Source organism: Ruditapes philippinarum, unplaced genomic scaffold (assembly GCF_026571515.1).
Source record: "Ruditapes philippinarum isolate M1 unplaced genomic scaffold, ASM2657151v2 ctg6432_1_1_1_1, whole genome shotgun sequence".
NCBI lineage: Eukaryota > Metazoa > Mollusca > Bivalvia > Venerida > Veneridae > Ruditapes > Ruditapes philippinarum.
This window is the reverse complement of record NW_026867037.1, coordinates 25,617-50,944: the sequence shown is the minus strand read 5'-3', so window position 1 is coordinate 50,944 and position 25,328 is coordinate 25,617. Positions and strand designations below refer to the sequence as shown.

At 31.2% G+C, this 25,328-nt stretch overlaps 1 protein-coding gene across 19 annotated transcripts in view; it reads right to left on the bottom strand.

Annotated features, from left to right (window-relative positions):
- Positions 1 to 25,328, bottom strand: part of LOC132734601 (trichohyalin-like) — an 86,406-nt gene that overhangs the window by 41,284 nt on the left and 19,794 nt on the right. For 16 of the 19 annotated variants that reach the window (XR_009626341.1, XR_009626342.1, XM_060721393.1 and 13 more), the window contains 11 exons: positions 23,903 to 24,261; positions 15,740 to 15,836; positions 13,851 to 13,910; positions 9,960 to 10,126; positions 9,179 to 9,298; positions 5,046 to 5,549; positions 4,173 to 4,253; positions 3,453 to 3,481; positions 2,507 to 2,969; positions 1,774 to 1,866; positions 1,197 to 1,244 (listed from right to left, as the gene is read on the bottom strand). Coding sequence is in view for 17 of the 19 variants with exons in the window: in XM_060721393.1 (XP_060577376.1) it covers positions 1,197 to 1,244; positions 1,774 to 1,866; positions 2,507 to 2,969; positions 3,453 to 3,481; positions 4,173 to 4,253; positions 5,046 to 5,549; positions 9,179 to 9,298; positions 9,960 to 10,126; positions 13,851 to 13,910; positions 15,740 to 15,836; positions 23,903 to 24,261 (2,021 nt within the window). In the remaining 2 variants the exon portion in view is untranslated. The remainder of the gene's footprint in view (positions 1 to 1,196; positions 1,245 to 1,773; positions 1,867 to 2,506; positions 2,970 to 3,452; positions 3,482 to 4,172; positions 4,254 to 5,045; positions 5,550 to 9,178; positions 9,299 to 9,959; positions 10,127 to 13,850; positions 13,911 to 15,739; positions 15,837 to 23,902; positions 24,262 to 25,328) is intronic. The other 3 variants (XM_060721380.1, XM_060721385.1, XM_060721388.1) reach the window with 3 other exon arrangements.

Below are 25,328 nucleotides of genomic sequence, written 5' to 3'. Positions count from 1 at the left end.
CCAGTTTGAACAATTATACTTGAAATTAGAATTAAAGAATCATAAACAAGATTTTTTTATCTTTAATTTTAAAAAAAGTATTGGTCTGAGAGAAAATTGTCCGTAACTGTAGACTGGGTACGAAAATATTGAGTACAAAACTGCTGGTGAAAAACATGTTATTTTGTTCCAACAACAAAAGTTAAAGAAATTAAAATATATTTTTGTTTTTATTGAGGCATAAGCATGTCAATAGATGCCTAATCAAACTTAATACTGTGTTAACTCCTACGATGATTATCTGGCACAAATTTCATCAATAATTTCACAGGTTGATCTACGGGAGTTACCTCCCTTCTGTATTTCCTGCTACTTTCGTTTTTAACATGCGTTGTTGACAACAGAATTTTTAGTTTTCAATGCAATAAAATGGAAATATATTGTATTTTTATGTTCAAAACATTTTCTTTCTACATATCAAATGTTTACACTTCTATTCTTTCACGCATAAATTTTGACATACGAGCGTATTTTAATTTTGTTGTGCGTAACTGTGACGCACGAATTTTGAAAGTGATGCGTATTTTAGATTTTCTATGCGTATTTTACGCTTATACGCACGCTATCTGGAGCTCTGTTAATATCCTAAGAGGATTGGGGAACCCCCTGAGACCTTCATATCAGCACCTCTGATGAGTTAATCAGTTGTTTACTAATTTTTGTCCCAGGTTAGTAATATTAGGGATTCTAAGACTAAAACACTAACTTATTTTTAAAATCATTTTTTGCATTTCCACGAAAATACCGAAAGTACCCATGGGCGGTTTATTGTATCTATAAAACATGATAATATCATTTCAACATTTCATATCTTTGTCAAAGTTGACAAAAAAAATTCCCACACAATAAAACAAATATCTGATACTTTTTATGGCCTTGACAAAAATATAGTCGAAAAGTATAAATATTTTACTGACCTTGACAAAAATAATGACATGTAGTTATTATCTTTGAAGTCCTAAATATCAATTGTATTTTGTGTTGCTTTTTGTTGTTTTTTTCTTTGTTTATTTTTTAATCAACAAAATGCCACTTTAATTTAAAGAAAACAACAAAACATTTTCAAAGTTTTAGAGAGATTCCTATTTCTAAGTTAGAGAAAGACAATCCAACACCATGCAGTCAATTTAATGACCTTGACCTAGTTACACACTGACCTTGCCAGAGATAAATTTACCACTTCCTTTGTGGTAAATTTGATTATGCTGAAATATCATATCAATATCATTGACATTCATAAAGAACAAAAAAAACAAGTATTACTATAAATCTCATTGCTGTAAAACAATTTTTAAAACAGAACGCCGAGCCGACTCTTTTTCACTTTTTATGTAAATTTCTTATTTTGAAAAATGTTGTCATATACATAAAGTAATTTAATCAAGTCAAGGTACTTACGCTCTTTAGATATTGCTATTACGCATTCAAATATGCAAAAGTCGTAACTCAATTAGCAATGGGATAAAAAAAGAAAATAATGTCACATGGAGTTTGCTTATTTAAACATTATTTTCTAATTTCTACCTGTATATTTGATTGTATGATAATTGAATACTCTTATAATGACAGGGTTCCACATCTAGCCACATATTCCCAGTATTTCTAGCAAACATACGATATGGAGATGCAAAATTTGAATTAAGAACTGCTTAATTAATTTTTAATTAAATCCTTATCAGTGTAAATTGATATTTAATGTGAATTGATATTTAATGAAAGGAACTATTTTCATACCTTTTCATAACTTTCTTGGGCAGCCTGAAGTTCATCTTGAGCTGCAAACAGGTCATCTTGGAGTGCATGAACACGATTTTCTAATGTCTTTACCTGTAATGTCAGACAATGTCTTATTAGGTCAATAGGCAGGTTTACAGGTCAAGAAAAAGATACCTCACTTAACAGATTCTGGAACAATTTTCATTTCTTAATAAACCTTTATATTATAACAAATATTTTGTACAAAATAAGGGAATAATTCTTGTGATGCACTCTTTTCTCACATGAAAACATCTTATAATTCTAAGATAATTTTGTGGTCAGACAATTGCAATAGCCTTTAGCAGTATTTCTTCAAATACATGGGTCTTAACTCAATCTCAAATACATGTAATATGTGGTGACATGGACAAGATGTTAACAAGTCAAAGTAGTAGTGTATGGATTGCTGACTGTGTTGGTAACCTTTAATGGGCAAGCTGTTGTTTCCTTGAGCAAGAAATTTTACAATTAATTATTCCTCAGTACTGGTTTTTTCCAGGAACAAATTAGAAAATATTCCTATAAGCTTTTAGCTTCCAACATGATCAAACAGATAAACTTTGTGTAAACTAAATTAGTTTTAAGTCCTTTAGCACTCATTATTGAACCAATTTTGAAGGTCACCAGTAAAATACCAAATACATATGCATGAAAACATTATTACAAGTGAAGTGAGAGTTGATTGAAACAAGTAAAAAAACACTGATACCTTTGATGTTAAAGTTTGTTGTATATTTTCGTGATCTAATCTCTGATCCTCGTACTGTTGTTCAAGGTCACGAAACCTCCTCTCTAGCTGTGTACGTGACTGTTTCTCCTGATCGAACAAGTCTCGAGAATCTTCTAGCTCAATCTTTACCGCCTCTAGCTCGTCGATTTCATCTTGCAGTTTTTCCGTATGCCTTTTCTGCATTGTTAATTGTTCCTCTAAATTCTCCTTTTCCTTTATAAGAGTTTCTAATTCTTTCACTTTCACTTCCATCTCTGATATAGAACTGGCTTTAGAATCAGATGCACGTGACACATCGTCAAGTTGCTGTTCTAAATCTAACACGCGGGAAGTAAGTTCTGAGTTTTCACTACGTTCCTGATCTACGACTGATTTAGCTTTACTTAATTCATTTAATGTTAATTGTAATTTTGCCTTTAAATCTTCAATTTCTTTCTTGTGTCTGAAAAGAAAAATATCACACATGTAATAAAGTCAGTTGGTTTTGTATAAATAACTGTAACTTGATAGGAGAGCTCTTTTATTTAATGACTACACCATTTTTTTCTAAAGTAAATTAGCCTTTACCATGCTGAAATAGAAAGAGGTAAGCATTTGTCGCCAGTAAAAAGCCAGGCCAGCCTGAATAACTGTATATCTGTGCAATATGACAAAGCTCTGCAGCTCAATTGTTTTTTGTATTTGATGCTGAAACCCTACATAGGCAGTTCCAAATTCAAAGCAAAGTAAAATCCATCACAAAATTGCAGCAAATGCAGGCTTAGAATAACAATAAATGCAACATTTTGATGAGGGAACGTTTTTTTTTCAATTTTCATTAGTTAAAAGAATAATATTATTTTATATTGTACATTGTACTTAATATTTTTATGGATTTAAAAAAAAGCATTAAGCCAACTTTTTCTTTAAAAATGTTTATACTAACTTTGATTCTGCCTCTTCATAGTCTTCAGTCTGGAATAAATACAAATGAAATTATTATTATCTTTATCAAACAAATGAAGACAACACTTTGATAAAATTACCAACAAACATATGAAATACTTATCAAAAATGGCATAAGCTATCTTTTGATATCAGAAAAAAATCAGCCATATTTGCAGCACAAAAATTTAAGAAAAGAACTGTGTAAAGAATAATCTTGTCTTCTGGCATTAGAGTATGGTATAAATTTCTACCATTTATAAAATGTTTCATTGTTAAAAGTAAAGTCTAAGCATGTGGTTAAAACATGAATAGATTTTAGGTATCTAAATTAAATGATTAATTGAAGTTTAATCATTAATAGCATTCCTCTATTTAAATATGTTTATTTGTTAATGGTTCTATACATAAAATTCATGCAGAGCAATATTTGCAATACATGCAGTTATCAATGAAATGAAGTGTGCATCTAAAATGACAATAATCACATAAACTGTTAAACTGCCCTTAATAAGTCATCAAACTAAATTTCATTTCAAAAGGCTAATTATAACTTGACCTCAGAACAAAACAAGCTAAACGACAACAATCCACCTCCTTGCAAAAGATAAACAACATAATATCAATGGTCAAAATGGCTCCCCTTGCCTTAACCCAGTAGTTTAAAATGATTTCCTATAACCAAGAATAATCCAACAGTTCATGAAGTATCATTAAGTACCTTTGATTTAAGCTTAGCTTGGAGGTCTTCCACTTCTTTTGTTAACTTTGAATTTTGGTCTCTCATATGGCTAGCAATAATCTGAAATTACAAAGGTGAAGGTTATAAAAGGTCAAGGTTATAAAAAAGGTGTCAAGGTCATAAATAAGGTCAGAAATAATAAAAAATTGATACTGAATATTGCAATGAATCAAACAAAACATATCCCTCACAAATTGACCAAAATCAACTACTCTCCTTAGTGGAATAACTAAATATCAAATTTGTCTCCTACAATGTAAAAAGTGAAAAGTTTATCATTTATACATCTTTGCACATTCAAAAACAGAGGGCCAACAATTACCTGATATCATTTGCAACCAACAGGCATTGGCAAATTAAATTAGTCAGGAAGTCTTGCTGTTATATCGATAATATAGTTAAATTAAACAGATTAGAGAAAATTTCTCGCGTCAAAACATTCAAACTAAGGTTTGAAGATCTAAAAATAATACATTTTCATACTTCTTGTTTTGGTATCCCTTATAACAAAATGAAATTTTGAAGTAAGTCGGTCAAAAGTTTAAAACCCTTATCAGACTGAATTAATGTGCAGACTGGTATGGCTCTATTCTGGTGGCAAAGGCTTATCATTTTTGGTTCTAGCAGAGTAATAGTGACATTAAGCTCATATTTTCATAGTCAAGTTGAGCTGAACTGAATCCATGCATTGTTTAATGTGAAATATTTTTTTTTTATTAAAAGGAATTATGGCAAAATGAAAACTTATTTTGACATTCAAACGTTCGCTCATTTATTACCTTAGATGGACATAATGTCACTTTAAAACACATTTGTTAGAATTAGTATCTATAAAGACCATAATTGTCTCACCTCTTGTTTAGCAATTCCTTGTGACTCTTTCTTTGTATTATTCAATTCATCCTCTAATGCTTCCAGTTTATTTAACAGTTCTTTATTTTCTTTATCCAGTTTTTCACTGTTATTAAATAGTTTCTCAAACTCCGTAGACTTTGTATCTAGCAATGTCCGAGTTTCCAATAATTCATTTTTCTGATCTACATACTCATCCTTTGCAGTCTTTATCAAATTCAATTCACTTTTCAATTCCTGAATTTCATTGGTCAACTTTATTTCAGTCTTACTTAATTCCAGTTTTTGATTGGCTACTTCATCCTTCTCTGCAACAACTTTGTCCATTTCATATTTTAGAGACTCCACCTGTGCTGATAGTTCTTTATTTTCAAATGTCAGTTTCTCTACACTTTCTTGATTAACTTTGGCACTTTCGGTTTTTAATGTACTGAACTCAGAAGTCATGGTGTCTAGCGTGTTTTGTAATTCGTTCTTTTCTTTTCGAAGATCCTCCATTTGTGACTGCAACACAAATTGGAAAATATCGCAATTCAATACAGGAATAACAATATGCAACACAACAAAACTGTCAATTAAACATTTTTCTTTCCCCAAACAGAATTTTTAAAGACTAAATCTTAGAATCTCACCACTAAAAGCAGTTTTACACAACAGAATGGGACTTTAGTAAGTACATGTAATTGAAATGTGATGTGACATCAAACTTAGGCATAAATCCAGAAATAATAATATCTCTAATAAAAGATTCATAGCAAATAGTTCTAAAAAATATACATTTATATATATACAAGTGATCATAACAGTATTTTTAACATAAGAAAACATTTTTTTTTTTATATTTCTGCACACAAAAAATATCATGTGTCAAATCTTTTCAAGTATCAAGTCTTTTAACTTACCACCTGTCCATAAAAGAATGCATCGAAAATAAAATGAAACCCACATTTTTATATTGCCTTGTATAACATATTATCATGCTACATTTATATTTAATACTTGTGTTGTATAAATGATATATTAAACCCTTAACCTGCTGAAACTGAAAGATTATATAAGGATCTTAACTGTTTACGGTGGTACGAGGCTCTGCCGAGTAAAATTTGCGCTAAACAGTTACCCTAGAGCTAGATATTCTTGTCTGTGACAACAGCCGGTGTTTGATTCTTTTTCTTGCATATGAAATATTAATCTTAATTAGGAAAGAAATTGCAAAAACTGATATTTTCATTAGGCACTTTCTGCTTGTAGTAGCTTATGAATTTACAACTCCATTATTAACGGAAAAATGACGTCATTCTGAGAATGCAATTCATTCACAAACGTTTGGCAGGAATGACATCATTTAAGGCATGCGACTTGTCTTAGACAGGTTTTTCTAGTACAGGTGTAAACAGAAGATAATCATATGCAAGAAAACAGCCTGTGCAACCAGTAAAGAGCCAGGTCTAAGCCTGCAGCAGTCGACTCTATACTGTTGGTACATTAAAATGTAGTTCAATTTTTTCAAATTTTGATATTGAAATCCCTTAAACTTTGAATTGAGTGTTCCAAATTCAAAGCAGGGTAAGTCGTTTACATAAGTTCAGCAGGCTGAGGGTCATTTCTAAGATTTCGACAATCAAAATCCCTCCAATTTACAATTGACTATTCCATTTTCAAAGTATGGCAAGTTCATTACACTAACTTAACATGGTTAGGAATAAATAGGTATATTTTCCTCCTCATCTGAAATCAATATGTCATAACCTCAAACATCTAAGCTATACTTTACTATCTACTTCACTTTTTCTTTTCAAAATGTACATGTACTTAAAACATGTTATATTATAGATAATATACTTCATATAATTTCCATTATTCTGTGTTTTACATATCTAATACAATAGTGATGAGTTTCCTTTTTAATATGGTATACAAGATTTATACTGAGGTAGGAATGATTGAAAATTATAAAGAAGGTTACAGAACAGAGAAACAAATTTTATTGAAATATTGAAGAAAATACTTGTATTAAAAATATAGAACAAGAAATGTATTTTTTCAAATATTACATAAACACTTCGAAAATCATTAACTTTTTTAGCCATGGCAACTGAAATCAATGGCATTTTGTTTTATTTTCTAAAAATAGACAAGGGCAATGAATAATTGCAATGGCAATGAATTTTTTTTTAGTGTCAAAATTCTCGAATTTTAGAAATTTAACAGTATGAAAAAAATCATAAAGAATTCATCATTTCGACAGCTGACTATAATATTATCAAGATCTTATCGTATATAATAAGTAAAAAAGAGGCGTTCATCAGACAGTTGTCATTGGTTTATCATAATTATGTGACCGTCTGCTACGAGCAATCCCACAATGCACTTGACCTTACTGCACTTGTTACAGAACATGATGACATGGTACATAATGATAATGTATGTCATTTTTAGTTAACAAATGAGGTTATTAAGCTGCACAGAACATGCTTTTGCACATCAAGCTGTTGTTTTATGGACAAACACATTACAGATTCATTACATCAAATAATCATTCAGCCAGATAAAAAAAAAATTAGAATCTGAAAGAAATATCTTACATTAAAATTTGCTTCATATTTTGCTATCAACTTTAAATTAACAGAGAGATTGAAAACTTATATCAAAGATGAACTTTCAAATTGAGTTTAAACATATGAAAAAGTACATATGAGCCACGTCACAACAACGTAATGCGTTTGCAACCAGCATGGATCCAGACCAGCCTGCGCAGATGCGCAGTCTGATCAGGATCCATGCTGTTCGCTTACATACACTATTACAAGTAGAGAAACTGATAGCGAACAGCATGGATCCTGATCAGACTGCGCAGGCTGGTCTGGATTCATGATGGTCGCAAACGCATTCATTGGTTTTGTCGTGACGCGGCTCATATTTCAAAGTTTCAAAAAGAAAAAAAATTCAAATTTCAAAGCTTTAAAACGAAAAAACAAAACAAAAACAGAACAGATACCATGACAACAGGAAGAGAATGATGCATTCTCTAATAGATGTCTTTCTTTCATTCATGGTTTTAAAATTTCTTTTTGCTACAATGTTAAAACTATTATAGAAAAATTGAGCAGAAATGAATTTATGAGAGAAAAATAGAAAAAAAGCATTTTCATGAAACTACTTTCAGATTCTGTAACTACCTACAAAATATAACAAATATAAGTAATATGTTCTATTCTAATAAAATAACATGCATTAAACATGCATTACATTACAGCAGCAGAAAGACTATATAACAAAGAATTTGATTGGTTGGTTATTTTTAGATACACTTTACATTAATTGGTTATTTTGACACGGCCAATTTCATTGGCTGACAAGCTTACCTTAATCTACCAATCAGCAGCAAGAGAAACAAAAATATGCAAATGAAGGCAATATGCTACATGGCACAAAGAGCATGTAATTGATACATAAGAAAAGCTTTTATATGCTGGATTACAAACTCCAACATCACATTGATAGCTTTAACATTTACAATGACACATTGATGATGGTAAGAAAATTGACATTCATAATTTTAACTACAATATTCATATACTTGTTTCTATAAAACTTACAATTCTAATGTATATACTTTTTCATAAAAAATAAAGTTAATAAATAAAAGCTACAAGACTATTATAGTATAAAATATCTTTAACAAAACAGCTCAATCTCTAGGTAGTTACAAAATTGTACAAAAAATCTTTTTTTGCCACTATCTTTTTGTCCGACAATAATGGAAGTTAGTAAATTTATTTGATACTTGAAGTCTCACATCAAAAGTGTTAAAGTCAAATTACTTTCCAACTGTACAGTGGAGGAGTATAAAAGGTGCCTTCCTCATCACAATATTAGTTTTAAATGAATACTGAGGTGGAAATATCAACATTCCACCAGTTATCTGGATAGCTTCCTGCTATTAGAATATTCTCTTTAAAGGAAAAATAGTAAATTTACAAGCTCAATTTAAATTTAAAATTATAATCAGGTAACTTTTTAATAATTGAACCTTACTCAAAAATCATAAAAAAAATAAATTTAAAGAATCTCTGTTTATACAATGATGTCACACTAGGAATATAATTACAAATGGTTGCTAGGATACAGACCTCTGTCTCATCAAGTTGTTGTTCTGTCTCCTCTAACTCTGCCTTTAAACTCTTGTTCTTCATCTGTAACTGTGACATCTTCAGCTGGGACTCCTCAGTATCTTTCTCCATGGTAACCACCTAAATTATTTAACCAATATAAAAATGTGTGCTATAGTTGAACATAATCATTTTTTTTTCATCTCTCAATAATAATCTCTTGTAGCTTTTCAAATACTGTACTATATAATTTATGAGGTCTTATTCGCAATCGTTCAATTTTCACTCATAACTGCGATTTCAATACCTTGCAATAATAAAAATGTTAGTCATTTCATCCCTTGGAAGCATTTTTAAATATGGAAAGTTTTTTCTACTGCTCAGAAATATAACTTTCAAAAATATATTATTCATTTTGTCATATTTTCTGGAAATTTTTGTACTCTGCCAAGTAGCCTTAACAAATCATATCTCTACTTGATTCACATCTATATTTTCTTTTCTCATGTCAACAGTACTCTATTATATTCCAAAAGTTGACTAGCAAATGTTAAACGTAACTTTTTCAGAATTTTTTTCACATATTGTGCACAAATATCAAAACAAAACTATGTAATTGTTTTGTATAACAACCATATCATAGCAATATGTTATCTTATAAACATAAGATACGACTGTTTAGTATATCAAAATTAACTCAGAGAAACTATTCTAGGAGCAGTCATATGGGTAATTCCAATCATATGACATATTTCTGGAGAAACAGGACAAATATCAATTAAATTATAAAATCCCAACAAACCTTTTCCTTCAATGTAGCTATTTCACTTTCTAATGTTTTTATTTTTGACTTGAAACCGAGAATTTCACCTTCAAGTTTGGTTTTCTCGGCAATAATTGAACGTAGAGCGACATCATTTGGTGATCTTGCAGGACTTGGAGGTCGTTGCCGTGGTGACGCTCTTGGATCTACAAAAATATATAACAAAAGTAAGAACCATTCAAACTTTGTAATTAAAATGTTAAAAAAGATTATCCAGTTCAATACACAATGATTTTATAGGGTAGCTTTTACAATAAAAGTTTCAGCCCTCACCTTAAAATATATTCATGATTTATTTATCAAAATATCTTTCAAATTCCTCTAATTTTTTTGACTATGTAATTAATTTTGTTGCAAAGTCAGCAAGAAACAACACTAAGTCAACACTAAGTCAGCAGAAAACAACACTATAATGTTTCACTGTGTAAAAAAAAAAACACTTCTGACACTAGAAACTTCCACTAAAAAAGTGATTACTCGGCCTTTTAAAGCTGTAGAAATTCCATTTACTATGTAAATACTTGTGTCAAATTACTGGAACATATCACTTTACAGTATCATATTTTCACTTAATATTTCACCGGTGAGCTTAAACAATAGGGTTACTATCAAAATTACAAAATCAAAATTTACAATCAATATACTGTATACTCTGAAGGTTTCAGGTCCTATGTGTAATAAGAAATCAGTTTTCATCATAATTTAGTTCTCTCAATCCTTAATCAGGTCAAAATGCAATTTATTAGCAGCTTAATGCCTGAAGTTTCAGAGTAGAGTTAAAGAGTTTAATTTTAAAGATACAATGAATTACTTCCCTTAGCAATTACTTTTATTGCTAATAAAGCAATGCTTAAGCATGCAAGAGGGATTTCAGCTTAGGCAACGGCTTTTAAGCAGCATAAAAATAAATCATAACTCATTTAAAGCTATGAAGTGAAATTTTAAGCAATAACAGACTTTGTCAGGCATTATATGATTCTCTATGATTAAATTATCTTCTTGCTGAAGATTTCATTTTAAACCCTTTTTCCGTTAAAGTTAATAAAAAAAGCCTCTTCTTAACACAGCCTCTGTTTAAATGCTTCTTTCAAAGGCTTACAAAATGAAAGTAGTGGCCAACAATTACTGCAAAACCAAGAAAGCACCAAAAGCACAAAATAGTAACATTTACCCAAAATTTCAATGAAAGAACACATCTAATTCCGACACCATATCTAACAACTTAAATGAGTTACTAATTTTTATCCTTAATGTCTTTCAATTACTTTATTAAAACTAAACTACCATAATAATGTATCACTGACAAAAAAGTTGACCAATTAAAGACTATGAACTTAACCAAGTGAAATATACCCCTCTCCCAATCATCAAATCCTGCATCCCCACCCCCATCTCAAAAACGATAGTCATCAATTTTATTCTATGATTACTAGCTGTTCCTAAGATAATGCTCTGAGAATTTCTGGTCATAGTTTTAATCTATATTTTAGCAATGACTCTAAATTATTATTATTATTATCATACTGTCTAAATTGTCCCCATCCATATCTTACATATAGAAAATTGTTAAGCATATTATTATGAGGGACTTTTTAGGGTATGTTTTAAGTTAAATAAGGGTCCATCCGCCCTTTCAGGCACTGAGAGTACAGACCCCTGACACGTTACAAATCATGTCCTTAAAGTTACATTTAATAAATTTCATAAAAAACTAAATAGCGACATTTCATTAATAAATTGGGTTTTATATCAACTCCAGGTCTTATTTTAGTGTCCAAACAACCAAAATGAGTTTTATTAGCATAAAATTAGGTAACCTCATTGTGGCGAAATGGGAAGTACAATTTCTGTTTGCATGAGAAACTCCGCCTTCGGATCATCCGTACATCAGTATTAAATCAACAAACATGACTAATTTAACGGTATATTTCCGCATCGTAACGGATGTTTTTATACAAATTTAATCTTTTTACGAGATGATTACTTTTACTGAACCCCAGGTTTAGTGCACCGTGAAGCTTAAACGGTTAAAGTGTGTTTGCACAAGAAAATATCACATTTGCTGTGTTCCGGATAGCAACTATAAAACTGTTACGTAGCGCATACACGAGCTCATTATAGTCTTCATTTGCATGTTAAAATTCGTATACGAACTTTAGTGTTACCGTGGGGTTTCCCGTTTAAAATCCTAATTTATGAACAATATTTGATGAGATTTACAACAAAACTATTAGACAGGTTAATGAAACTGTAGAATGTTTGATTTTTAGGCGGACGGCAAAATAATTTTACATATTTATTTAATGTAACTTTAAGTTGCCAAATGGTAACTTATTAATCTTAAATCCAGTAACTGCACTGAATGCGACAAAATGTATGTTATTTTCATATGTGGGGTTCTATGCTTGTTTTGTAACTTATTAATTAGTGAATTGTTATAATTTGTATACTATCTAAATGGACATCTTTGTTTATTTGTACCCATATAAAAGGATTCGATCCCGAGTAAGTGAATTATCAGCCATTTTGTCTGCATGAATTAATAATAACCTAAGTGCAAGCAATAATAGGAGAAAATAACATCACTCATAAAAAAAGTCATAATCCTTGTGAACAAAAAAACCAATTCATCATATCAAACATGATGTACAAAGTACAGTGCATGGGACGCAAATGCCGCAATCCAAAGTATGTGCGTTAAATTCATACTGACAAACTGAGTGTACAAACTTCTAAACTAGCGTACTGAGTCTGAATGATTAAGTCAGGTTTTGCAATATTATGAATTTAATAATTTCTTTGCATATCATGAATTAAATAATTCATTTGCATTATCATGAATTTAATCATTTCTTTGCATATTATGAATTAAATAATTTGAGCCGTGTCACAACAAAACCAACATAATGGTGCAACCAGCATGGATCCAGACCAGCCTGCACATCCGCGCAGTCTGATCAGGATACATGCTGTTCGCTAACAAACCCTATAACAAGTAGAGAAACACGGATGCGCAGGCTGGTCTGGATCCATGCTGGTCGCAAACCCATTATGTTGGTTTTGTCATGGCGCGGCTCATTTATTATTGTGAAGATGATGAATATTTATAAATATAATAGAGTGGAAAATACAAAGACAGAACTGAAATTTGATTAGTTCACAGACAAGAAAATAATAATGTTTTCTATTAAAACATTTAACATATCATAAAAGAATATCTAAATTTTTCATTATATTTCATTTCCCACCTACCAAATTTTAGTGCCAAAACTTATAAAGCATATTTTGTGAATGACAGAAATTAGCTCTTCACAAGACATTGTGGACCTATCACATCCCATTGGGTCTTACGTAGAGATCAGAGTTATTACATAATAGTCTACATAAAAATATTTACTAACTAATCTGTAACATAAAGAAGCCCTGGATGGAAATTTTTTCAATTTTTTTCCAAAAGCATGTGCATATTCTCAAAGCATATGTGCATATAATACTTTTTTTAAAACTGGAAACACCAGCTTAAAAAGCTTAAACCTGTAACCCCATGGTTAGCCATTGCTATCAGTATGGAGCTAGGCCAGCCTACAAATCCACATTGCAAATTGACCAGGCTCTTTACTTAATTGGTAACCCAATTTTTGCATTTTCAGATCAAAATCCCTTTAAACTTTGAATGGACTGTTCCAAATTCAAAGCAGGGCAATTCCATTATAGAAAATTTAGCAGGTCAAGGGCCAAATGCAAGCAATCTTGTGAAGAACTAAAAATAAATAAATAAAGTGATCACAGTCTACCAGACAAACCCAACTAAAATAAAACATGAACACAGTCTAATCTTTGTTTTGTTTATTTCCATACTACCAAACTTACATCTTGGGGAGACCAGACCTTTCATCAAGGGAGATAATGCATCCCCTTCTACATCGTCTGCTTTTAAAGGGAGATAATAAAAAATACATTTAAAACCCAGAATACAGACAAAAGCATTCAATTTACAGCAACATGTTGCCTATTTCAACCATAGAAGATATATATTTTTTTATTATTAATTTTCTAACCATGTTATAAAATAAAGAATTCTATCCAGATGAAAATTCATATCACCTAAATGAAACTGAAAACCCTAAAACACAGTGTAAACCTGCTACAAAATAACTTTTTAGTTCCCTTTTCTGACCCCTTCTCTTACCTTGGACTGTGATGGGTGACACAAGGGAGTTTATAAAAGTGTTGTATATCTCTAAATAGAAAAAAAAATGTTTTTTCTTACATTTTAACAAATCTTAGGGCATGAACAATGATGCATCACCCTTCCCAATCATAACATTCTTTTTGTCAATTTTATTTCTAACAAGAGCTGTCGGTAGGACAGCAACGCTCGACTATTCTTAGTGCTTGATAGTAAAAAAAATGCTTGATACAGTTACCTCCTCCTGTTTACAGGTTGGGGTCATGATGGTGAACAAGTGTGCAAAGTTTCAAAGCCATATGTCAATGGACTTTGAAAATATTTGAACTATTACAAAAACTTTAACGTAAATTCTAAGTCAAAAAGGGGCATAATTCTGTCAAAATGCTTGATAGAGTTACCTTCTCCTGTCTACAGGTTGGGGTCATGATGGTGAACAAGTGTGCAAAGTTTTCAAAGCCATATGTCAATGGACTTTGAAAATATTTGAACTATTACAAAAACTTTAACGTAAATTCTAAGTCGAAAAAGGGGCATAATTCTGTCAAAATGCTTGATAGAGTTACCTCCTCCTGTCTACAGGTTGGGGTCATGATGGTGAACAAGTGTGCAAAGTTTCAAAGCCATATGTCAATGGACTTTGAAAATATTTGAACTATTACAAAATCTTTAACATAAGTGGTTACGCCGACTCCGACGCTCGGGTGACTGCAATAGCTCTACTTATTCTTATCGAATAATCGAGCTAATAAAGTGTAAATAAATTTTATCATTTAAACAGTCAAGTGCCTTAGATAAATAGAGCACATTTAGACTTCTTATTGTTTTGGTATAAACATTGACGAAGGGGAATAATTCTGTAAAAGTCCTTGCTCGAGTTACAGGTCTTGGAAAAAAGACTTACCATTTTAATCCAAAAGACATATATGTAAAGTTTTTCAAATATAAATGTCTTCAGTGTATAATAAGATATGAAGTTAAGAACAAAACCTTTGCTGAAGCTGAATCACATAGGACTTAAGATAGCCCCACTTTTCTGCTATATAAAATATGAAATTATCTAATGCTGTTAAAAACTATTATATTTCTATAAAAAATTCAATATTAGAAACATGTGGCCATCAATTAGAACCACTGACAGAAATGCTAAGTTCATCTTCCTAATGTGAAATAACTCATTTTTTTCTGATCACTCTAAACCCAAAGCAGTAACTATAAACCTAAAGCAGCTTTAATGGGATTCATTCAACAGTAACTACAATAACTTGGCAATGGAGACGGAGGTAAACTACATAAGGAAATAACATTCATTACCTGATGATATATATAAACATCAAAATGATAAAAGACCCCTAAACCATCAAAACACTCTAATTAAAGGTACATTTTGGTGGTTTGGTGTCTTTTTACCCAAACTGGGTCAAAACTAACCCAAATACACTATCAAAGCACTATCAGACAGCCCCCTTTGATTTCATACTTCCATGGTCTCCTAATCCTACCCATATACAGCATTACTTCATGCAATAGTCAATAGGAAATGAGAGAAAAATAACAAAGCTTGACTCACCTGGGCTTACGAAACCTTCTTTTTCTTTCTCAAACTGTTCTTTCTCCTTTTTCCTTTCTTCTTCTAATTCTTTCATCTTTGTTTCCAGCTCTTCAATCTATAATTACATCAGCACATGGTGTGATTAATTAAAGCCAAGACAACAGAAGTCTCCTTATAATTATAACTGGTTTATCTTTATCTTTAATTTTCTTACTTTATGAATATCCCTTTATTCATTTCTTCTCTTTGTAAAATTAATGTCCCCTTTCAATATCTCATATGGGTACAACTCAAAGAAGGGAAAAATAATTTATTTTACACTGTAAAACCTATTTGACACTTAATTATTTCCTAACATAGGATAATTTGTGACAAGGCCTATAAATGGCCTCTTCCCAACAGAATTCTTTTTAAATCATGCAGTAATTTATCAAAAATCTGAACTAGCTTGTACCAGCTTTTATACTTCCCAAATTAGGAATTCTTGTGATAATTTTTCCCCAAATCAAGAGGCCTAAATCAAGAAGCTTATGCCTGTTCCCAATTTTACATATTATAAATATTAAGACAAATATAAATTTCAATAAAAGAACTAACATGTCAGTCCTTGTTTGTGTCCAAAATGCCGCTTTCTCTTCACAGACTTATACAAACTATATATATATATATTTATAAGAACAAAATAAAAGAGCACATAATTCCTGCTTTAAATTGATTACATTATCATCTACATTATAAAATATGTATTTTAAACAGTAAGGTATGTAAGAACAAAATACAGTAGTCACAGAATTTTCAAATATATCACAATTATTTCAATATACCACTTCAATACGGGGACTGTTTATCAACATTTACTTTCAAAAGCGCAAAAACTTTTTACAGTTGTCCACTATTTAACCAAGCTATCAGCAAAAATAGGTAAATATTTGTACATCGGGGATATTGGATCGTATTCCTGTTATTTTCTAATTTACCATAATCTAAAACATCGGCCGATTCTATACGCAGATAGTGTTCAAAGCATTTTTGTTATGTTTTTTTTAATACATATCAAAATGTAAACTTAATATTATACGTAATAAATCGTAATCTTTTAGCAATATTGCGTAGACATTGCACGATAATACTTATGGGTGTTGGTTCTAATTCGATCCTTAATCTAATTTCGATAAATAACTCATCTGTCCAGATCAGATATGGCAGGAAAAAACATTATAAATCAACATTCCTTAAGTTTGTCATTTAAAGCCCATGACTGCATTGAAATGACATCAACAAGCTGTGTAATCTGTAGACAATTTATTTAACATTTAGTCTAGCCTTTAAAATGTAAATAAAATTTTCATCTGTGCCAAAACGACCAAAAACAGTGTTTCAGTCCAGCTAAAAATCTAGAAAACATTGATGTTTAATGTTCTATGACAAGTATAAGCAAATGTTTTCTTCTCACAAAGATTTTAAGGAATATAGATTCTATTGAATTTTTGTATTTATTCAAATAATGACCTCACAGTAGAAAACACCCTCTAATATTTGACAACAAGAGCTGTTGGCTAGGCCATTCCCAGTGCTTGATAGTAAAACAAGAGCCTGAATGTTGTTGAAATTTTCTTAGTTCAAAAAGAGCCACAATTCTGTTAAAATGCATCTTAAATAAGTGTGTGAAGTTTAAATTTTCTTCAGTATTTTTTGAGATATCAACTTGCATGCAAAAACTTCATCAAAATATGATGTCTGCACCTAGGTGAGTACAATAGCTCTCCCTATTGTTGGAATAGTAGAGCTAAAACTGTGCCATCAATCTAAGGTTTTATGAGAACTGTCGAAAGGTGGCAAATGACTGACTTCTGGTTTTATTACCATATTACCTGAAAATAAGTCAAATTTTACTGATTAATTAGGGTTTGTAATCTTTGAGTAATTGTTAATTTATCTGATAAACACTAATTTGTTTGCTTCTACCAATACAACCACTGCAAACCTGAAAGATCAATTGGCACATCCATGCTGACTGATCATAGTATGCATTATTCGCTGAACATATTTTCAAAAATTTCCCTTTCAATGATAGACTGCAAAATTTACATGTTCATTTAGAAAAAATTAGCATGGCGGGGTTAAGCGCCTAAATAATAAAACAAACATACTCTTCTTTAATCACAGTTTAAAACTTCAGAATGTCAATTGTCATAATGTCATAAAGACGATAATGCCATACCTGCTTATTCAATCCTTAAATTATGAAAGAAATTTCAAACTGGGTCAAATTCTTTTTTTTCTTTTTTTTTTGCAAATCATTATCTTTGGTCGAAACTCAAACGTTATGATAAATACATATTTAGATGAATCAAGCAGATCTAGATAACGATACAAAATAATCTAGGTCCGGGGGGAAAAAATGTAAACATCATGATGAAAAGTTAAAATAAACCGTACAATGCAAATTTGCGGGACGATTTTGTTACGTGAATAGATGTCAAAAACATGATTTCTATTAACTTTTTCTTTAAGCGTTATTGAATAAATGAAGACTTCTATTTATGACTTGTGTTTTTATTGTATCAGTCAATTGTACAAAAACTTAATGGCTATTTTAAAATTCAAAAGTTGAAAATTAAAAAAAATAATTACATTGAAATTGTTGCTCTATAGATCATAAGGTGAAGTTTGTATTTAAAAATCTAAATTACAATCATAAGAAATTCAATTTCTTTTTTACAATTTGAGTAAATTGTAAATTTTTTTTCAACATTCCGTTTTGATAGTAAAATTAATGTATCGTGTATTTTTTAACAAGATTTTCAACTGTTAGCCTGTACCATGCTAAATATCTTTAAATGGACTTTTCTGTCTTTCAATCTGGACAAAACCATTCATCTGTTTAGGGAAAATTTCAAAATACGTACAGACAAAGTAGCAAACAGTACAGACCACAGATTTTTTTTTTAATTTCACATACGATAAATACATGTATATTGTCCTCATCAATTTCCCCTTGTACACTTAATTACCAACACACAAAAATCAGATTTAGATTTACAGTCAAATGTTTTGAGTACGAAACAAAAACATTTCAAACAATACTATTGATCTCTGGTATTTCAATTGTTTGACGAATAGTCTATAACAATATTAAATGAGACTAACTAACGGTAATTATTTATACATCAGTTCTGTTTTAAGCACTTTAAAGATCAGTTACAAGAACACAATAAAAGTCTTAAAATTATGTATCGATCACAGGTATTTTATGTCAATTTTTGACAAAGTTTATTAGTTGCTATATACTTGTTTTACTATGGTATTTAATAAATAATGCTGGTTTATGTTTTGTTTAAAGGCCCATGCTGCAAGAAGATAATAACATAATTCTGAAAATCTAAACCTCTAAGCACTGTTTAAAGCCCCATGCTGCATTTAGACAAATACAATTTAAATACTATTAGAACTTTCAAAAAGTAACAGCACAAAATTTTACAGTCATTAATTGATAAGCAATTTTCTCTCACTTTAAATGTTTCTTGAAAGTTAATTGCTGACAATCATTTCAAAATGATGACTACTTTTATTATGGTATATTAAAAGAATGATCTTTACATTTAACATAAAAAAAAATCAAGAATTCAGCATGAACTTACTTTAAAATTTATAGTTTATGACAACATACAATTAAACTTTGTTTACAATAATACTTTGTTTACATATATTTTGTAACATTTCCTCATAGTCAAAGCATGCCATTATTTCAGGCAAATAAATTTTTTTCAAATGGATATTTAAATATATCATTTTCAAAGCAAACGGCACTTGACCCCCTTGTGTCCTCTCCGCACTTTCACTACGAGGCCGCTGGTGGTGACAATTACTTGTTTGTTAAGGATATGAAATGTTTGCAAACTACTTCGTTGATCAATAATTAACAAAACATTATTTTGTACATGCTTCCTTTCTGCCTTTAAACACGTCAATGATCGGGAACTGTTTGTACACGTTACCTAATTTAACCCTAAATGCTGATACTTTATTGTCCGACCTTCGTTTCTTTTTGAAATGTAATTTTTTTCCGAAAGAAATCGCAAATAACAAATAGTTCCCCCCTTCTAATTAAAAGTGTTTCTATATTAAGGTGAATAAGGAACTGCGTAAAAAGTAAATATTAACAACAGTAAAAACGTAAAGTCAACTCGGGTCACAATCAAAAGGTTACTAACTGGTCAATTTTTCTTTTTGTTTTGAACAATAGATTCAAAATATTTGAATATTAAAGTCAACATCTTTACTGAAACTCTGTAATTATGTAACAAAAATCATTTTTATGAATTGTGGAATGCTTTTATCTGGTGTGAATAGTGACTTTAGAAAAAAAGAAATTCTGTTCAAAAGTTTTAGTTGATGAAATATTTTAATCTTTTCTGCAAAAATATATAAATGATATAACTTTCGAGCATTAAACAAATTCAAATTAGCTGTGCAAAATGACATATATAATTAAATGACAGATTTAGCAATGGTGGTCGCAAAAGTATTAAATGATAGCAAATATGTGAGCCCATGGTAGATTGCAGAATAATGATAATTTCTTCTTAACCCCTGCCCCAACCCCTCTAATTTGAATAACAGATTGGTCTTGCTTAGAATGAATAAGGTAAATCCCTCCTGTAGAAAAGTGCCTATCAAAACACTTAAACGTTGTGTAGCCAGCAGTAAACAACCTGAATAGATTTATATTATTATTCTAAAATTGCATAAAATAAAAAATAACATTCTGAAAAACAGTTATTGATGGTATTGTAATTTGCTACACATTCATTAAGTCACCATCTCAGAGTGTCCCTTGTGTTATAAACTTTTATATTAGCAGAGGAAGTATGGTGCAGGGTACAGCCACTGGATTCCTTGTAAGACAGTTGTGAGTATAAATCCCATCAAGATCAATTTCCACAATGCCCACTGCTGAGCATCATCAGATACCCACGGCTGATTAACATGTAACATATAACAACTGATAAATAAATGTTAATGATTCCATCATAGGTATCCAACAATGACTGCTGCGATTTCTGGCCATGACACAGCCAAAAAGAAGTTAACTGGACTTAATTAAGTGTACGTCATTGGTTCCAAATAAAAAGGAGTTAGACATTAATAAAATACAATGTAAAACAAAAACAAAGGAAACAATTACAGATTAAACAACAATTGTCAAAGGCATGCCAACTCAATGATTTAGCCTGTATGAACTGTATCAAAAGCTTACATGAAAATAAAAACAACGTATCTTGCCAAGTGAATTTTCATTTTTCGTTTCTGGGATTGTTAACAGAAAACGCCTACTTTCTTATATGACATCAAATACATATTTAAATTTCCACAAACAATAATTATGATAACCAGTCAAATGTCAGACATTGAAAAAAAAATTGTAAAGAGATACTTGTAAAATTAATTGGCAGAAACACGTTGAAGTTCAAATCTTTTATTTTTAGGAGTCTTATACAAGCCCCCTTTACGTCACTTCATATCGAGTCTTTTTATGATAAACAGTATTATACCTGTCAAAAAAACTTATTGAATAAAGTCTTGATGAAATGGAATATGTATAAATCATTATTAGCAGACGCACTTTGGAGGTCAACTTTTTTATTTCAAGTGCATCTTGCACGCTTCAAATATATAACATAAGTGATTTTACGTATTGGCAAAAAAATCTTAACTAATATAACATAATACATGTAATATCAACAGTAGACGCACTTTTGAGGTCAACTATTTTCACTTTATAGAAGCCCCCTTTACGTCACTTTACATCAAGTGTGTCAACACAAAGATTAGCAGTATTACCACCTGTCAAAAGTAAATTAACAAGAGCTGTCCGTAAGACAGCGCGCTCGACTTTTTTAGTGCTTGCCTATAATACAAAACATTGACAGTTAAGGGCCATAATTCAAATAAAATCTTTGACAGAATTACCTTCTCCTGGACATGTTTGGGAATCATGATTGTAAACAAGTATTCCAACTTTCAAATTAATATCTCAAACAGTTCAGTCAAAAAGTGGACTGGTACAAAAAACTTAACCAAGATTCTAAGTCGATAAAAGGCCTTAATTTTTAAAACAAATCCTTGACAGAGTTACCTTCTCTTGCGTACAGATGGGGGTAATGATGTGAAATAGCATTAAAAGTTTCAAAGCAATATCTCAAAGGGTTATTTAACTTAAGGCAATAAGTGGATTTTACCCATATTCAATGTATTTTCTAAGTCAAAAAGGGGCATAATTCTGTCAAAAACCTTGACAGAGTTATGTCCTCTTGTCTGTTGATGAAGGTCGTGATGGTAAACAAGTATGGTCAGTTTCAAAGCAATACCTCCAATGGTTTTGAAATAAAGTGAGGTGGTACAAAAAACTTAACCAAGCTCAATACACTTTCTAAGTCAAAAAAGGGCCATAATTCTGTCAAAAACCTTGACAGAGTTATGTACTCTTGTCTGTAGATGGAGGTTATGATGGTGAACAAGTATGGTAAGTTTCAAAGCCATACTTGTAATACTTCTGAAATAAAGTGGGGTGGTACGAAAAACTTAACCAAGGTGTGACGCCAACGCTAACGCTAACGCCGACGCCGACGCCGGGGCGAGTAGGATAGCTCCCCTTTTCATAGAAAAGTCGAGCTAAAAATCAACAAGCCCACGCACTAGGAAGATTATCTGATTTTTTACTTCAAGTATATCAAACAGGCCTCAAAGTATATGAAAACCAGCCCTTGATCTTTGCATATCACTTTCAGTGAGTAAAACTGGAAAGAAAATCTTAATGGATACAATATCAGCAGTCGCCCTTTCAAAGTCAACTTTTAAAGTATATTAAAACTGGGAACAGAAAACTTTTTTTCTTCATTTTTGAGTATATAGTTCGAGCATTCTTTAGGTCACTTTAAATCAAGCTTGCCTAAGCCCCAAATGATGACCTATCAAAAAAAAATTTAAAATCAAAGCACAGACACAGTTTTAATCTTTAACTTTTTTCTTCATGCATATTCTACAAGCTATAAAGTATTATCCTATGTCACTTGTTTTTTGTTGTTTTCATTTGGTTGACGTTTTTAAATGCCGATTTTTTAATGCACAAGTTTGGTCATGTTTCAGCGGTCGGTTCAGTGAACCAGTTTTCTCCGATAACTAACCAGTAATAACCAATTTCTCCAGATTAACAGACTAAGTACTAACAGAATCAACAGTGAGGGACAAATGACCATTGACCTTGATCAATTTTGGCACTTAAATAAACATTCTAAAAAATCAACATAAGAAGCAAATATTTAAGGTTAATCATTTTATTCACTTTTCGGAACAACAAATAAGCTACATTAAGTCATTGTATATCAAATCATGTCAGCTGCGATGATAATAAACTATCTACGTCTACACAAATCACCCTTAATCCCCCCCTAAATGGACAGATACACTTCAAACAGAAGTCAGTACTGATACGAAACAAAACAGTTTTAAGTGGAAACAGCTATTTGAAATGGAAATTTGGCCAATAGAATAAATACAAAGCACTTAAGAATATAGACCCGTTGAGAGATTTATCCGATGGCATAATAACGTTAAAGTGAAATTTACAGAGGCTTGTATAATCCCTATAAACATGGATACTAAAACGAATTTAGGTATTTCATAGAAAATGTCACTTTTGAAGATTTCTGATTGCATACTTCTGATAGGGTACTTGAAACCTTACTTCAAATATTGACGCTGTGTTTATGTGGTAATCGATTGAAAATGATTTCTATTTCTAGATTTTATTGGATTATTTTTCTTCTCCTGTTTAAAACATGCATTAAATTGCATTCCATGTTAAGTGTATTTTCACTTTATGCACAATTATTTAAGAAAAAGGAATGCCACACCCAGAGTGTCTAGAGTCCTTACATTTTTGTGACTAACCAATATTAAAGCCCAATAATGTGATAGTTCTGTTTAGGAACAAAATCTGCCTGCAATATTACAAAGTTGCAGTGTATGGGCATTAAAGCTGGAATTTCATCCTCTAAATTATAAGCACAAAGGTACATTGTCTTTACCAGGGGCTTCAAAAACCAAACGTCATACTCTTAAACACTACAATCACAAAGGGGTTCAAGAATATGGTTAAAGTTATTTATAGTAACAAACCTGTTTCTTCGATGATGCCAACTCATCCTCTAATCTCTGATTCTCGTCCATCACGACGTTAATTTCCTCCTCGTGCTCACGCTTAATTTGCTCGATTTCCGACTTTGTCGCCTCGCGAGCCTGATCAATTTCTTCTTGTAACTCTTCTCTCTCGCGATCTATGGTTCGCTGAAGATCTTCAGATATCCTGCCGTCAGATAACGCCGAGACGCTGCGACCTTGCTCGGCTTCGAGCTCGTCAAGGAGCCTTGCTCGCTCGACAAGTAGAAATGCAATTTGTTCACTGGTTGGGGCTTGTGCTATTTCCTCCAGACCCTGCTGTATCAGCATCTCAGCCGTCTCATCACGGAGGGCCGACGCTAAAATATAAAAGATGACGTGGGCTAAAATGAATCGTTTCATATCACTTTTATTTCAATTAAAGTACCCCTTAAAATGGAGTGCAAAACAAAGCGTAACAGAAAAATTAGCAGACGGCAAGAAATAATAAATTATCTTAATTTAAGCTATCCGTCAGACATGATGGCAGACACTATTTTAAAATAAAAATTCTTCTCATTTTTTAACGACATTAGTAGGGAATGATGGAGTCCGAAAAAGTTTTTCATTTCATATGGTTTACATAATCAATGAATTTTTTTTAGTTTTTTTCTATTCTAGCATTTTTCAAATTAGAGAAAGGTATAATTAGGCTACAGAATCAAACGAAAACTTTTTCTTCTTAAATTGCTATTTTTGTGGCTTATATATCTTCAATTCCAAGTTTTACTGTTTTTAAATAATCCAATATGCTGTCCTTAAGGCAAAAAAGGATAGTTTTTCAATGTTTATTCAAGATATTCTGCTTGTTATTATTATAGTTCGACAATGATAGCCTATATAACCAGAAACCAGACATGTGAATTAAATGTTCAAATATCACTTCATTTCGCATGTTATGCACTTTTTAAATCTACATTAATCCATTAGCTTTATCTAAATAAATATATTTATTTAACAGTTATACATTTAAAGAAAAATTTAACACTTGTACGTAGAAGGTCAATACTTTTCATTACCAATACCAGAATCGTAAAAGGTTTGACCGACTGACTTACGCGCACCACCTGGGCTTCCTGTTCATTGTTAAACAAATTCTAAAATATTTGTTTAGTAAATATATTAATATGGCTGTTTGGCTTAATAAAGGTTCATTTGATTGCTTTTAACACTTTATAGAAGATTTAAACGCTTCCAGATGGAAGAACTTAACACGATGAAATTCTAAAACAAACTTTTATGGCTTTCAGTTTTGGAACTGTCAATTTCAGGGATATAAAGATGAAAATTTGAAACTGGTCATTCAACAGTTAAAGAGCCTGGCTAAACTGCACAGATGTGCACACTGCCCTCAGACAGGCTCTTTTACAAGTGGCAATAGCTTATC